An 18,130-nucleotide genomic window follows, 5' to 3' on the forward strand; every position below is an offset into this window, starting at 1 on the left:
AGATATCTGTCATTGCTTAGTATTATTTAGTGACTTTCAGTCCTCATCGATTTGCCAGAAAACTACAAATGTATGAGAAATAGATAAAAAAATCTGGACATTCTGTGAAAATCTGGACAGTTGAAAGGTATTGGGTGTTGGGCTTGACATATAGGGGAAAAAAAAGTAAAACCTAAGTAATCTAGGAGTCATGATGATAGCCCCCCCCCCCCCGAGTCCTCTCCAGAGAAAGGCCAACAAGGATGGATGAGTAAGTAACATACGCACATATAGCCATTCCACAGAAGGGAGGAATGTGAGGAAAATAAGGTAAATCAGCAAGTATATGTGAAAAAAGGCATGAATGCAAAGAAAAAAATCTATTATCAATGCTCTTACCTTCCCCTAAGGTTCCACAGTCTTACAGCCAGCTAGAATCATTCACAATAGTATTACAAACATAGATAAAATCTGTTCCTTGCAATAGAAGAAAACTTGTAGGATGCATAGTGTGAGTATTCTAGCCAAATTATGTCATCCAGTGACCACTCGGGTCACAAGGTACCACTAAGTATGAAAACATTTGTGGGTAAACTTATTTTTTTCTTCTTCTTTGCTTTTCTGCAATGAGTATGATCAAGTTTTTGAACCGCTGTTTTATGACTGTAGATGTTTTACAGCCTAAGTCAGTGTCAAGCTGTGAACAGTAAAATAATTACTTTATGGTTATTATTTATAAAAGACAATTATTTGTGTCTTGTTCTGTATTATTGTGCATTATCTGCCTCACAATATCTTTCTTACTTAAAGTTTACTTCAGTGATTTTTGTTTCATGTGTGAAATGCATACTAAAACTACATATATGGGACAAGTCTCAGCTATTTAGTATGCTTTATCTTTAAATTGTTAAGTAGTAATTTTTAATGAGCAACTGTTAGTCATGGTCAGGAAAAGTGAAAAAAAAAACAGTCAGTGATGAAGTTTTGCTAAACATTTGTTTTAAAAATGAAAACCTCAAGAACATACCATCTACCTTTCTATCTCTCTCTCTCTCACACACACACACTCAGACACACACACACACACACACACACACACACACACACACACACACACACACACACACACACACACACACACACACACACACACTATGGAACTATCAGGGACACCATTATGATGCAAGTGGGCAGGTCAGATTACCATTTTCAGCTATGATATGCATAAATCATGAATAAAGAAAATGAATGTGTCTTGTAACTGTTCATATGCTTATATGCAGATATGGAAAGTTTTTACAATGGCTACTATGATGTTCCAGCCCATATTATACGTAAAGCAGAGTAACAGATAAGCATACCACATGTGCACAGTGCATCTACAGTTTTGTCAAACTTCTAGCAAGTTTTAAAGAAGTGAGCTCCCAAATAGAAAAAACGTTTTTTTTTAACTTGATCTTTGCATATAATAAGGGAAGTGCTTTGTGCTGAAACTAATAATGACTGTATGCAGGAAGGAATATAATAAGAATTGCTGACTACAAGAGCCACATTTACATTTGCATTGACTGTGTTTGGTGAGGAAGGTGAGAGGGATGTTTTATAAGATTTATTACTGATCATACTTACCTCATCACACTAGCCGATGATGAAATGTGCAAGGATGGAAAATGCCCTTTACTTCAACTGAAATGCACTTTTGGCTGTTAGAGTAGTGCCTTGGCTTGAGATCTGAGAGAGAATTTGATGTCAATTGTGTTAAAACAATAAACATTTGTACATGAAAGATGTCCTGGCTGTAATTTTTACAGCACTTTTCACAGTCAAAGAACAGTGCATTGTACTGTCTGTATTTTTTTCTAAATTATACATTCAGTATAACTTAGAACAGAAATCATTTTTGCTTCCTGCACTTGGAATACGTAACATAGAGACACCTTTGTCACTCAGACAGGACGAAGATGATAATTCAGCACTCTGTCTACCTGGAAACATGGAAGATTGCTAACTGCTTCCTGTACCTCTGATATTACAGCATTACTTTATTCTGGAAAAGAAATGCAACAAGTTTAATGTAAGCTTCATACAAGAAACATTATTACAGTGAAAACAAATAACAGGACACAGGATTACTTTCAGTTAAGATTGAAGATATGGTTATTTTCCTTATAAACTCATTCTTGAAACAGCAAATGTTGAGAAGTAGGTGTTTATATTTTCATAAATGAGATTATTTTACTTTGAAAAAAACCCCAGTAAGCTACAAAAAAAAAAAAAAACAAAATAAGACAACATGGAAAAGTTTCAAGGAGAAACCAAAATGTATTATATATTTTTTTACACTGCCATACAGTGTTGGGTAAAATCTATGCTATCTATGTTTGCATTTTTGGGTGTTATAACATAAAAGGGTAATATGTTAGGGCGTAAATCTGATGAGAATGACTTCTTTAAAACTTGGCAGTACTGGTTCTGAACCTTTTGGAATAAGAGACTATTTCAGTCTTCAATATCCTTTTTTATAAAATTGCTTAATAAGAACAGAAGTTAGCCTTGTATAACATTAACTGACTTCATGTTGGTACTGCGTTATGCTAAATTACTATTTACTGTTGTTTGACCAGGAAATTAATCACTGTGATACCTGTTTCATGCTGAGTTGTGGAACATTTTTCACACTTTTTAAAAGTTTTATGGCTTGAATTTACAGCATGCCTGAAATTCCATTTTTCTATCAATATGATTGAGAAAAGTACACACACGTAATTGTTACTGCAATTTAAAATTAACACTTTTAGACATTCTTTGAGTGAGTAGAAGTTTAGGAAAGAAGTTTAAAACTATTAGCAATTAATACATTTCATCATGCAGGGTGAGGTTGGATTACCTCAGTTTTTTCTTGCAAACTATCTGATGCTGAGCAAATCATTTATCAGACAGCTGTGCATAGTCAGTTTACCTTGTTAATGAATGAAAAAAAATAGTAATTGCACCTTCAGCAATAAATGTCAAAGGATTTTTAATTTAGACCAGAAGAGGAAAAATATAAAGGTTCAGTTTAATATCTTGTACAAATCATGGCACCAACATTTTAAAATATCACCACAACTGTACAGAGCATCAGTTATGCATGTAACCTCAAGAACCTGGTGCAACCTTGAAATTATATACATGTCAGACTTTGATGGCACATGGTAAACAGGTTATAAACTGAGTCTGCAGTTATTCCTATACCTTACCAGTAATGTGTAGACATTTGAAAAAGCATCTTAAATCATAAATACATCCCAATATATTTGTTATTTTTAAGATCTGGTCTGAAATGGAATAATATGCTTCCAGCTGAACACAGACAAGAAACAAATGTTGCACTGTCTTCTGTATTTACCTGGTGTCATGTCACCTTGAGCCAGAATAGGAGTGTGCTAAGAAGAGTATGCAGGAGGGAGAAAAAGAGATACTATGAGCCTCTTCCTATATGAAAACTGGAAAATGTCTAATATAGGGACTGGAGCCAATAGTCCTGATCTGTTGATCTCCATTCATACAAGAGAAAATAATATATCCAATGAACTGAAATGAAAATTGTTGCAGTTGCTCAGCAATTAAATTTCTAGTGATCACTGTAAATGTATTTTTTTATCTTGTATTTATAGAATAGGGTGTAACATGTTTTTAGCATGTACACAAGTGAAATGTACTTTACTGATACCGAGCTGTGTTACTATCAAAAATCTGCTACAGCCATTGATACTGTACATTTTGCAACATGAATCTACTACATGGATTCAACACAAATTCTGTGCAGTGGGTTTTTAGAACTACCAACAACAGTTTTTAATCATGGTAACAGGTACTGTATATTTGATCTTATTTTATCTATATTTGTTTACAGGTGTAGTGCACTGATCAATACTGACCAATTAATGCTCGGCCCAAGTGAAATACAAAACATTTCACAAACATAAATATAGAAATGTATGCAATAACAGAACAGTTAAGAGCAATTACATACATAGACTTTATTAAATTAGTACGGATTTAGGAAATAACTTCCACTAGCAAAAATTTTCAATGTATAGAAAATGCTAGAGAAAATTAAACAATTATTATAGGACTTGAGTCTTTTTTTTTTTTTTTGAAAAAAAAAAAAAAATATTTATGTTTTTATTTTAAAGTTACTGACAGCCACCGATAACACTTCATATATTCATTTGGTACTTCATTTCTAGTTCTTCCCAGTAAAATTTATAGTTCTTCCCAGTAAGAAATTGTATTAAATAAGAGAAATGGCTCACTTTGTTATATAAAAGAGAAAAAAATGAATTATTGGAGGCGACACAGATTATTAAAAACTAATAAGTCAGAAAAACATTGAAAGCAGTCTTGTTTTTCTGCCTTTAGTTAATTTTATTGCAGTTTTATATGGTACATAAACTAATTTTAATAATTTAATTTTGTATTCTATACTACTATTTAGAGAAAAATAATAATGATCATGGTAGGTTATCAGGAGCATATTAAGTTTACATAATTCATTTAATCACTGTTGGCTTGTACTAATGGCTAAATAAATTTTATTTTCTTGCTTAATGCCGATAAATACACTAATGTGCTTTTATATATCTGAAGTTAGGTGATACTAAAAAAATAAGGATAAAGACTAGCAAAGGTTTTCTGAGTGGTTACAATATGTATTCACTTGTACTATATAGCATAAATGTTATAATATAACAATAGGTATTAGTACCCACGTTAAACTCTTTTCATCCCCGTAGCTCTTTTCTGGTAACTTATGGTTCTGTTTGTGAAATAAAAAACTAACCAACTTGTTGTTATCAGAATAAAGGTTGACTTACTGCCTAAATTGGAAGCTTTACTGACTTAATTATAAAAATGAAGAGCCATAGTAATATGATTGTGTAAAATATACAGACCTGTACGCATTTCACACTAGTTTGAACTAACTTTATATAATCTAACAGGCAGTAAGGGAGGTGGTGGTTGTGGGGTCCACACAGAATGCAAAGCAATGTTTTTACTGCTGTGATTTGACTTTCCATCATTATATCCCTTGTAGCACTTATCTATAATTAAAGGAAAGACAGATTTGTAAGGAAAAAAGATTTAAGCACAGCAGTGGATACTATTCCCTCACCTTGACTATAAAACCACACTTTACAAAAGATGGAAAGTATGCTACATCAATATTATTCGTTTGCTTTTATCTCATTTCTTTGAAGTCTGCATTAGATGCTCATTACCAAATCTTTTATTACTGGTAATCTTTAAAAAATTGCTGTTTGTAAAGTAAGTACATCCTTTCCTTTTCACTGAAGTTCCGGTTACGTCTGTGGCATTCTACTGAGTTTATTTTCCTAAACAAAAACAGAATGTTAGTTTGGAGGCACATGATTCGGTTTGCATAGGACTATTTATATTAACAAGAACATAGATGTGTTCACGACATTAACAAATTATATTTTGGGCTAATAGTAAAATATGTTGGCTTCCTTGTCATAGATGACAAGAACAAAAATGTATGTATTAAGTTACTGTGCAGTGTGCAATCAACAATATAAGTTATATATATATATATATATATATATATATATATATATATATATATATATATATGTGTGTGTGTGTGTGTGTGTGTGTGTGAGCAGAATGTACACCAGACACAAAGACACATACACAGCCTGGAATACTTGGAAAGAGTGAAAGGAAAGTTATTGTGTCACACATCTATAATATGAAAAACAACAGTTTGTATCCTCAATATACTGATTTTCAATTTCTTTTGAGAGTTATATTTCCAGTGCATAATGGGTTTAATTTCTTTAAAATGTTTTTCTTGTTCATGTATATATTTGTACTGTCATTTTTTACTTTCAGATAAACTGGATGAAATAGCCTTCTATTTTTTTCTGAAAGATTAAAATGTTAAACTAATATAGTACTTTTGCAGAAAGAAGGATGCAGTCTTCACTAAAGTATGACTGACTTATAAAGTAGTACATACCATACTGCTTGTTCATTTTGTGTGTGTGTGTGTGTGTGTGTGTGTGTGTGTGTGTGTGTGTGTGTGTGTGTGTGTGTGTGTGTGTGTGTGTGTGTGTGAAATGAGTAAGTGACTGCATGTTAAGCATATGGAAACATAACAGTATGATTAGTTTGCAATCACACGAAACGGTGTTTCCTTAAATCACACATTTTGGAGACAGTAAAATCAGAAGAATGAGAGAGAAAAAGAGATTTGTGTATGCAGCAGAAATGAAAAAAAAAAAGACGACACTGGGCATATTGCACTTCATTTATTTAAATGATTGTCACACAAAAAGCTTGGGTTTGGTCTCATTCATAAATATAACAAGTTCATTACCTCTGCCATAACTCATAGTTTCCCCATTTTGTTAACCCCATCAGACGGTAATCAAGTCATTTAACTTGATTAATAACCATGGTTTCAGTGCAGTGCTGACTTCCCAGAGACAATGACCGTCTAGCCAAGTTGACTGGTATGTCAATCATTCTTTTAAAGGAGACAGAAGCCATATTCCCTCTCTGCCTGTTACGGAGATATTCTCGGTAGTTTTTGGTAAGGAGAGTGTAGAGAAAGGGGTTAATGCAGCTGTTACTGTAGGTGAGGCATGTTACCATGTGGTTGACATAGATTTCCGTCTGGATGGAGATACGGAGTGACTCTGGGCTGTACAGGGGAACCATCTGCCAGACCCAGAAGGGTAGAAAGCAGGCCCAAAAGGTCAGAACAATGACAAAGATCATATAAATTACTTTGTGCTTTGGTGCTCTCGGTGCCTCTTTATTCAAAAGATTCTTGGTCTGGGAAATCCAGTAAGTCCGAGCCAAGCTGATGTACAAGTACCCAATGATAACTCCTGGGCCCAATATGCTTGTAGTAAAAAGGACAGTTAGATAGGCTTTATATTGCTCATCACTCCACGTTGGTGTACACAATCGCCTTATAGTGCCATTATCTACCCGCCTCTCCTCTAGGTGAATCATTACCATCATGGGAAGTGTCAGAAGGAAGGAGAGTATCCAGACAGCCAAGGCAATCAACTTTCTGTAATTCTTAGTCCTTTTGACAGTGTTGAAAGGCTTCACTACTGCTATGTAGCGCTCTGTGCTCATAACAGTCAGAATGAAGATGCTGGCATGCATGGTGAGAAGGTCGAGGGTCAGCAGGATTCTGCATCCGATGAGTCCAAAGTACCAGTCTTTTACAAAACTGTTATAGACAATGAAAGGGATGGTAGACAGGTACAACAGGTCAGCCAGGGCTAGGTTCATTATGTGGACATACATTGAGGTGAATGACCTCATGGACTGGCACATGACAATCAAGGTATAAAGGTTACCTGCCACTCCAACAACACACATTAAGGATAAAACTGTCCCAATAATGGAAGTCACAACAACATTGTCAGTAGAATTGCTAGTTGGCAGGTCCATATCCGAAATATTAACTGTGAAATTCAGAGAAATGTGATTGTGTTTCTGCAGCAGGTAATTCTCTTCTATTAACTCCATTGCTGTTCATCTATATCTGTATAAAATAAATATGAATAAATGAATTTAAGTGCTTGCTCTGTAGGGAAGGCTGTTCATTTCTGAGTTGAGTCTGTCAAAGCATTCAGAAGAAATGACTTCTTCCGCAAAGCAGAAATACGGTTCTAGTCCCTTTACCAGCTGAATGCTCTCTCTTTCTTCCTACCTTGGCTTCACTTTTCCTTTTTAAAAAAAGTTTTTTCCACACCAGTGTGACCAGCCAGAGCATTTTTTCACTGTAATACTACCACCAACTGGACACACGAGCCTTCTCTTTTTCTTTCTGTTTTTTTTCTCTTCTCTGTGCAAACTTCTGAGACCCTTTGTGTAAACCTAGTAGCAAGTGTTTTAGCAGCAATGAGAAACTTACAGGCTATGTCTCCCTTGAAGATGTGTTACAATTCTTCATCTGTCAAACTTCTGAGAAACTCGCCCCCTCCCCTTAGTAGCTTGTACCATCCTCTTAGCTCAAATTCCTTGCACCCTGCTAGTGTTGGTATGTCTCTCTGCCACAAGCGCTCTTGCATTTGCCCTCCTGCCTGCCAGAAGCTGTTTTCTTTCACCTAATAAGCACAAAAATGTCAGTGAGAGGCTGACAAATTTGTATACCTTTTTACAGAATAATTTGAAGCCCTATTTCCAGTCTAAATATTTTTCCTTCCTGTGCATGCTTTTTTTCTTTTTGTTTGTTAGAACTTTGTTACTGATATAATAGTATTACATACTTACATAACATTATTTTGCTATAGCAGGTAATTATTATACAGCAAAAATTAGATTACTAGTAAGAAATACAATTTCTGAAATAGGAGTTTTGTAAAATGGGAAAACAGCTGTAAAATAAAATGGGTTTAATCTGCCTGATGGAATTTCTGCAAACTAAATTAAACTGAACTTAAAAGACGTGACAAACTGATAACATATGCTTCTCCCTTTAGAAATAAAAAATATGTTTGTAGACGAGCTGATACTTTTTCTGTATGTTGCTCCATGATTGAGTGCATTGCTCCTACTGTATAATAATTTCCTGAGTATATGTTGATTTTACAGTGGTTACATTTGCCTAACATAATTAAATACAATTCCAGCTGTCAACTGTATGCAAGTGTTACATCTCTTAATGTTCCAGTGAAGTAATGACATCCTTGGGTGGCAAATATGAACAACAAAACTGAGATGAGACAGACATATCAAGAAACTAAGAGATACAGCATATTTTTGGAAGCAATAGTGATAATACAAAGTTACCAAGGATTTTTCTGTTATAAATAGTGTCTTTTTTAACAGAATGTTATTATGTCTAAAAACTATCTGTGGAAACTTATATGTTGAACTGAACTATAATAAATTAAGGAGGTATTCATAAAGGAAGAATCACAGACAATCTCCACAGTATGTACTGTATGTATATACGTATGTCTCTCTCATATATATGTATATATATATATATATATATATATATATATATATATATATATATATATATATACATATATTTACATTTGTATATTAGTTAATCAAAAAACAAAGTGATTGAACCACAAAAGATTGATCTAAAAAGATGAAAACTCATAATCTTTAAAAAAAAAAAAAAAATTAACAAACTAAAACATGTTTTTTACAGAGGAGAGCGGGGAACCCCTACATCCATGTTCCCCACACCAACTGGTAATTATATATACCAACTCTTACATCACACAGCAGCGGTGAAAGAGCAATTCTCACTCCCTACTGTTCCATGATCTCCCACAAAGTACTGCAGAGCAGAATCGGTCAAATGAGGATTTGAACACCTGTGCCGGCTGGATAAACACTTGATATATGGAGTATTTCATTATGTGTGTGTGTGTATATATATATATATATATATATATATATATATATATATATATATATATATATATATATTGTTCCCCTTTATAATCTCGAAATACTGAAATCTCGAATTTCAGTATCTCGAGACCATAAAGGCGAATTTTTAAAATAGCGAGAGTGCATAATTACGAATTTGAATATCTGGAATTCATGGTTATGGTTTACCCTACGTTACGTACGGTGTTTTGTTTGGATGGTGTCCTGTGTCATGTGTGGATTTAGGTGGAATTTAAGGTAAGTAAGTGTTTTGTAAGGCTTTTGGGTGGAAGTTTGAGTGTAAGTGATTATGTTTGTAAGTTGTACGTGTGGGTTAGGATAGGCAGGTGAAAGTATGAGTGTGTAAGTTTTGGATGTGTTGGTGTTTGTATGTGTGTGTGTGTGTGTGTGTGTGTGTGTGTGTGTGTGTGTGTGTGGGACTGTAGAAAGTCTGGGTGTGAGTTTACTTTCTTTTTCTGTTTGTGCAATCTTGGAGTTAGTATATATAAGTAGGGGGGGTGTGGGGGCTGCAGGGGGTGCTTGCCCCCCTGCTTATTTGTAGTGTAAGTTTGTGGATGTGTGGTGTTATTTTTTTTGTGTTTTTGTGTTTTGTAATGTGGGTATTGGGGTGTATGTGTGGTGTATGCTGTGTATTCCGGATTTCAAATTTCACGGTTTTGGGCTGTCGGTGTTTTGTGTATTCACCTTTATGGTTTTGAGATAGTGAAATTCGAGATTTCAGTATTTCGAGATGATAAAAGGGAGCCATATATATAAATATATATATATATATATATATATATATATATATATATATATATATATATATATATATATATATATATATATATATATATATAAAATATATATAGATATAGATAGATTTATACATGCATAAACATAAACACAGTTGCATGCATGGCTGTAGTCTATATGAGTGAATGCTCAGAAGAACAAACACTCATTTTAGCTTGTTTTTCATCCCCACATTACAGTGAGATCTACTGTGTGATTTTTGAGTTGGTATAAATAATTAGCAGGGGGTATTGTGGTGCAGGGGACAAGCCCTCCTGCAAAACATATTAGTTGTTTTTGGTCATATTGAAATCTCTAAAATGATTGCCCTATTTTGTTCACTCTTTGATGTATTCAGTATTTCATGAGACAAACATGTATATGCATATATACATTTATGCATTGAAATTCCCCCAGGTCCTTTTTTGTTGAATTGACATCAACCTCCTTTTTCCCATGTTTTATACAGGGTTTGGGTGTCACATAGACAATATAAGGACAAAATGATTGACTTCAACAATTGGCTAAGCTTCTGGTGTCATTCAAAGGGGATCCAGTATCTGTCTGCCTGGGACGACATGATCGTCAGACCACGATGCTTTTCCAGAGATAATCTGCACCTATTGCCCCTGGGATTCAGGTTACTGGCTAAGGCTCTTGCCACCCCTATAGTACCTTTTTTAGGCAAAGTTCAAAACCACCACTGTAACAGGTACAAGCATGCAAAATCTGAAGATAATGCTACTCAATGCTAGAAGTCTAAACCTCAAAATGCACTCACTCGATTCACTCCTAAAAATGGAGAAAATCGATATCTGTGCAGTGACTGAGACCTGGTTCAAGGCTCCAGAGAGCACTCCTGCAATACCAGGCTACAACTCTTACCACACTTGTCAGCCACCAAACCAGGATTGAAACACTAAAGGTGGAGGAGTGTCCATATTCACCAAGGATATTCACACCACCAGGTTAGTTGCCCAACACAATGTGTCTGAAATTCTCCAGGTGCAAGTAACACTAGGTAAGACTGCAATTCAAATTGTAGCTTGCTACAGATCCCCCACCATGCCCCAAGATTCCCACTACGCCTTTCTAAACATACTGGGAAATATTAATATACAGCCAAATACCCTAATACTGGGTGATTTCAACTACCGTGCCATTAACTGGGAAAACTACTTGTGCGCCAACACCTTTGCCCAACGATTCTTGGAATTCATAAATTCCAATGCCCTGGATCAACTAATCTATAGTCCCACCAGGGGCTCCAATATCCTAGACCTGGTCATTACCAGCATGGGAAGTCGATGCTCCAGACCTATGGTCACCCCCTCGTTGGTCAGGTCAGACCATAAGCTAATCACCCTTAACATCCACATCTCACCCCACACCCCAGTAAGGAAACCTCCATAAAAAACTTCTCCAAGGCTAACTTCATGCTACTCAAGTCAGAAGTTACAAACTTTATGACACCCATGAGGATGGGAACTGAAAGTTCGACTGCTGAGTCCTACACTAAGGCACTGTACGAGCACATCTACTCATACATGAACCATGCCATCCCAAATAGAACCTAGATGCTCTCCTCCAAAAAAAGGAAGCCAATCTGGTGGTCCCCTGCCATAAACAAACTTTACAACAAAAGGAAAAAACTTTTTCAGAAAAGAGGAAAATCCTAGGATGCAGAAAACTCCCTTACCAGCCTCAGTAAGAAGCTGAGATCCCTCATAAATTCCTCCAAAGCTAGTTACGAAAATAAAATTGCCAAAGATTCCAAAAACAACCACAAGGCATTCTATAACTATGTCAAGAATCTAAATGGCAATGCTCAGATCTTCTCTGAGCTACAACAGAAAGGCATTAAATATACTGATCACAAGGATATTGCCAATATCCTGGCAGATCGATTCAGTGCCAACTTCACCCCCCTCTCACCCCCTAAATGGCCCATCTCAATAATGGAAGATTGCCAAATTCCGGTAATAACAGCCACACAGGTAAAAAACACACTCTCCAAAGCTAAGAATACAGCATCCATGGGACAAGATGACATCCTGGGCTGTGTACTACATGAACTACAAAATGAACTGGCACCTCACCTAAGTGTCATGTTTAATCATACCCTCACCTCAGGCTTCGTTCCCACTAAGTGGTGCACAGCTACAGTTATCCCACTCCACAAGGGGGGATCCACCTTGGATCCCGGGAACTACCGCCCCATCGGTCTGATGAGCCTGATCTGCAAGGCCATAGAATGTATTATCATGGAACTTATAAAGAAAGACATTGGCAACCTTAAAACACTGGACCCCACACAGTTTGGGTTTGTGAAGGGCCGATCTTGTCTCCTGAACCTTATTGACTTCTTCGAGTCAGTCTCCAGAGCTGTGGACGAAAGTAAGGCAGTCCATACAGTCTATCTGGACCTTGCCAAGGCCTTTGACACCATCCCCCACTCTGGAATCATAGATAAACTTACTAAGCTGGGCATTAATCCCTACATCACTCGATGGGTTGCCAACTGGATTACTAACAGAAACCACACTGTAAAAGTAGCTGACTCCAAATCCAGCTCCAGACAAGTGACAAGTGGAGTACCTCAGGGTTCAGTCCTAGGACCTCTCTTGTTTGGCATCTACTTTTCTGAAGTACAGGCCAACACTAAGGGACTCTTGCTAACAAAGTTTGCAGATGACTGCCAACTGGGAGCCATTATTGAATCCCCAAATGATGTGGATACTCTACAAAAGGACCTTACAGAAACAGATGTTTGGTGCCAGAGCCATGGGCTCAAGCTCAATGCCAAAAAATGTATAGTCATCCCCTTTGGGAAAAAACATGTACCCATGAATTATCACATAGGTGGCAGTACATTAAACACCGAAAGTGTGATAAGAGACTTAGGGGCACAGGTGGACAGTGGTCTCATCTTCAATAACCACATCACCACAACAGCCAGGAAATCCTTCTATGTGGCACACCTCATCACTAAGGGCTTTTCACCCAGAAAAAAGGAGGTCATTGTCCCACTGTACTCATCCCTCATTAGACCCATTATAGAATACAATGCCCCATTTGGTATGTACCTCTGAAGACATCTGCAACAACTGGAAAGGCCGCAGAAATATCTCACTAAAAGAATCACAGGCCTATAGCAGATGCCCTATGCTGACCACCTTAAAAAACACCAGCTATACTCTGCCGCATATCGTCTACTCTGAGGCGATCTCTGCTTAACATACAAGGCCATGTCAAACTCAGAGCTGTTGGACATGCTACACTTAAAGAAATCCCAATCCCTCAGAGCCACACGCTCCAGGGATCTAAATATTGTCATCACAATAAACAAAACATGCTGGAGGGATAGGTTCCTGACCCAGAGACTCCCCAGACTCTGAAATAGACTGCCCATACATGTCAATCAGAGCATCTCTTTGGCCATCTTCAAAAGGAACCTTGATGATTGGATGGGAGAAAGGAAATTCACCCCGGGGATCATGTCAGTCGCCCTGCTAGACAGGAGTCCAGGGAAGAAATAGCCAGGGAATTGTTATGGCTAGACTAGTATAGGCCCTAGGGCCAATAGCCTAGTACCAACCTATGAACCTATGAACCATTACCTAGAGCCAATGTTCACAACACAGGGTGGCCATACATATGAAAACCATGCTCTCCAACATTTGTTATTTAGCAGCTATCCATTTAAGTGTTCTGAAGGGGTTTGTAGCCAACACTCACACCTCTCATTTAAATATGGAGATTGCTACAACTCATGTGCATGACACCTTTCCTCCCCATGGTGCTCTTATCCTGACATGATGATTGGTACAAATAAACTACTGCTGCAGGGCTAGCCACCTGGTGGTGTAAACCTTGGCTCAAGATGATTGTTACTGTTGAATTAACACCCTGACACCATGTGCAAAATGGGAAAAGGGGCTGAGGATGGATGGATGGATGTTTTTTCCGGAAAAAAATACATGCCTGGCCGGATTTGTTTTTTCAGTATAGAATGTTTGCCTAACATGAGTTTTTTTTCCCCAGCACCGAATGCTTGCCTGGCTATGGTCTGGTAAATCATGTGACTCCTAAGAGACAGGATTTATGAGTTCCTTACCTGGAATGAGGTAATAAGTCAGGTTGTATTAAACAGGTCTGGCAGTATATGAGACTGTTATGGCTATGAGCTACTTATTACTTTATGTAGGTGGTCCCACAACAATTAGTGCTTGTGCCTCACAGGTCCAAAGTCTGGGGTTTGATTCTAGTCTGGTTACTGTGTGTATTGTGCGTATTTTGTAACTTTGAGGCTCCTCTTTGTGTTACAGTTTCTTCCTACCTCTCAAAGACACTCTGCTTGAGCATATATGATGATGTAAATTGTTCCATGTGTAAATCTTAGCTTTGAGAAGGCCACCTACAGGGTTAAATATTATTAAAAAACAATCATGGATTTGTTTTCCTCATTTTGTACTTGCATCTTGTTTTTCTTTTTGTAAGTCAGTTAACAAGAACAAAAATCCCAGTGAGCACCTAGAAGGAACCTTGTGAGTCTTATCTGTTAGCAATTAATAGAATAAGAATCAATTCTTGAATGTAGATTTTGGGGAATCAGCCTTGTGTCTAAACTCTATATCAAGCTCATTAACGCTGCATCTCTCTGACCTCTAAGCTTTAGTCAGTATGGTAGTTATTTGCTTTTCTGCCCAAGGCAAATTAATGCTTCCCTTTATACTGCCTGATGGGAAAGGTACTCTTAAAAAGTTTGTTTAAAGAAGAACCATAGTTTATTTATTGAGGGATGCAACTTCCAAAGTGTATGTGAGTATGTGAGTACTACAGGAGGGGAAACAACTAAATATTGACAGGCACAGACAAAAAATAATCATGATCATTTCAGAATTTTGCTTATCATAGCAGCATTTGTAATACCCCCAAAAATTCAGAAACCTCTCATCAGCCATATTAGATAGCCTGTTTATCAAACAGAACATATTGTGCGATAACATTTCCAAAAATTATTTGCTGGGTATTTTTTGGTATTATTTTCTTTCACATCTGAAAAAATAGTGGGCGTTACAATGCTGCCGTCAGTCCTACAGGCTGGTATCATTCATATATGTATGTATGTGTGTGTGTGTGTGTGTGTGTGTGTGTGTGTGTGTGTGTGTGTGTGTGTGTGTGTGTGTGTATATATATATATATATATATATATATACACACACACACACACACACATATATATATATATATATATATATATATATATATATATATATATATATATATATATATATGTGTGTGTGTATATGCTGGGCCTACTGCAGGTGTTCATGTGCCAGCAGCTCATGACGTACTTAATCGCTGCCACTTCCTAAATAGTAACTGCCTTCACTCCCCCATGATTCTAGTTAATTACTTGCCCTTCCAATACTTAACCTTACTGAATTGCACAGCCCTAACTATAATCCCAAACTCCCATCTGATGCCTGACCTAACCGTAGTATTCTATTCATACATAACTGTAAACTTCCCTCTCAGTCTCTAAACCTAAAGTCCCTGAACACTTCATAACCATAACTTCTCTAACTCTAAAGCTCCACTGCTCCTTAAAGCTAAACTCACCACCCTTTCCACAAACTAAAGTTCCCGAGTGCTGCCTTTCCCTAAACTCTCCTCCCACTCCATAACCCTAAAACTCCCCCAGTGTCTTAAACCTATATCCCACTCCTGATAACTGCCTGAAACCCTCACCTATGCTCCCACTTTCTACCACTCCTCTATTCCCAAGGCTGCCCTATTTACCTTGTTTGAACTTGGGAACTTTATTCAGGTGAGGTGATGCAAATCTACTGTCTCTGCATGGCTACTACATTGCCCGAGACCTTGGTTACAAGACAATGATTTCTGAGTACCTTGAATCGGGGCACTTGTAGCAGACCCATATAAACTATATATATGTATATATATATATATATATATATATATATATATATATATATATATATATATATATATATATATAAAATTAGCAAAAATCTCAAAAGGAGATCTTTGAAGAGCATTGTTTTCCATTTTTCCAGGGGAAAGGTACCGGTAAACCTAAATACGGATTGCCTGACTAAACATGGGATTTTCAAGGAATCTGGCATTTCAGGCCAGAGCACTAATTCACTATAACGTGTACTTCTCATATTTACTATTTATACCACTATCAGCGTACATTATTGAGTGTTCTTTGATTTTAAACACGTATAGATGCATTATAAAGTTATAATGAAATCATAGTAAAGACTGGAAATTACACTTAGAAATCACAGGTGTAATTTCTGGATTTCATCTCATGAAAACAAAATTTCAATTTCTTTTTAGAACCTTAAATCAATAACCCTGCTCATAGGTTCATAGGTACATAGGAGGTTACTAGGCTAGTGGCCCTAGAGCCTTTAGCCATTTTAATCCCAAGTATTCCCATTTGTTCTTTTTGGGTAGTTCGCAGAAGGAATTTAAGAACAGAGTGCGTCTGTGATCAGCACTCGCTACTCCTGTCTATGAGGGCCATGGATGCCACCTCAGGGGCGAATTTGCAGTCTCCCATCTAATTATCTAGGTTGTATTTGAATAGGGTCATTGAGGAGCTCTGTTTTATTTGCATAGGAAGTCTATTTCAGTGGAGCAGCAGCCTCTGGGAGTCATATCTGTCTCTCCAGCATGTTCTGCTAATGTCACAAGCTTGATTGAGATCCCTAGAGCATGTGACTCTTGTGCCATTTGACTTGTGGATGTGCAGCATTTCCATTAGGGCAGGGTTGGAGATTGCCCTAAAGGCCAAGCACAAGCCGCCTCTCAGCAGCCTATAAGATACAGAGTATAATGACAGGGCTTTCAGCCTGTCTCTGGCGGTCATGGTTTGGAGTCCCTGTATTTTCTTAGTGAGAAACCTCTGAAGTCTCCCCAGCTGCTGCAGGTGCCTGGGGTACATGCAAAAGGGTGCATTATACTCTTATTAGTGGTCTGATGAGGGTCAAGTACAGTGGAGTTATAGCATGCCTTGACCTGGATGCTATGCCCTTGCTTATGAGATATGCTACGTAGAAGGTTTTCCTTACCGCTGTGGAAACTTTGTGGTCAAAGTTCAGATTGCTATCAATCTCTGTTCCCAAGTTTTGCACCACTGGGTTGGAACTCAGGGGGTTGCTGTCAATATTGTAATTTGTGAGGATTTCTTTTTTGTCAAATATAATAATAATGCATTTTTTGCATTTAGTTTTAGACCATGGATTTGGCACCAATCATTTATTTGTGTTATCCCCTTTTGTAATAGGTTGAGCTACCTATCTAATAATGTAAGGATTAATTCCTGTCTGAGAGAGTTTCTCAAGGATGCCAGAGTGGGGAATTATGTCAAAAGCCTTGGCAAGGTCGAGATAGGTAGTGTGCACTGTTTTACCTTTGTCCATGGCTTTGGTGAGATTCTCAAAGAAGTCCACCAGTTTTAATAAGCATGCTCTATCCTTAACTAAGCCAAACTGGGTTGGGTCCAGCATTTAAAGGTCGCCTATATCCTTGTTGATAAGGCCCATGATAATTCTTTCCGTGACCTTGCAGATGAGGCTGGTTAAACTTATGGGTTTGTAGTTCCAAGGATCAGTTGATGGCCCCCCTTTGTGTAGGGGGATTACTGTTGCTGTTCTCCATTCTGCAGGAACATAGCCAGCTTTCAAGCCATGATTAAAGAGAATGCAAAGTGGGTCCAATAGGTATTGTTTTAGATTGTTTAGTAAACAATCTGGGATTTTATCTGGTCCCATTAAAGCTGTGTTTTTGTCCTTAGTGAGTGCAGACATGACCTGTTCTCCAGAGATACTAGGCAGAGGGCTGGTGTTAGGTATGCTTTGGGATATGGTAGGTGGGAATAGGGGGGTGAAGT

General features: G+C 37.2%; 1 protein-coding gene across 1 annotated transcript; it reads right to left on the minus strand.

Moving 5' to 3' along the window:
• Positions 1–6,279: 6,279 nt before the first annotated feature.
• Positions 6,280–7,962, minus strand: LOC122813668 (urotensin-2 receptor-like). Its single transcript, XM_044086112.1, has one exon. It carries the CDS (start codon positions 7,534–7,536, stop codon positions 6,421–6,423), a length of 1,116 nt encoding a protein of 371 aa, XP_043942047.1. The 5' UTR covers positions 7,537–7,962; the 3' UTR covers positions 6,280–6,420.
• Between the last annotated feature and the right edge of the window lie 10,168 nt (positions 7,963–18,130).

Source organism: Protopterus annectens, chromosome 1.part1 (genome assembly GCF_019279795.1).
Source record: "Protopterus annectens isolate FY-2018-M chromosome 1.part1, PAN1.0, whole genome shotgun sequence".
Classification (NCBI taxonomy): Eukaryota; Metazoa; Chordata; order Ceratodontiformes; family Protopteridae; genus Protopterus; species Protopterus annectens.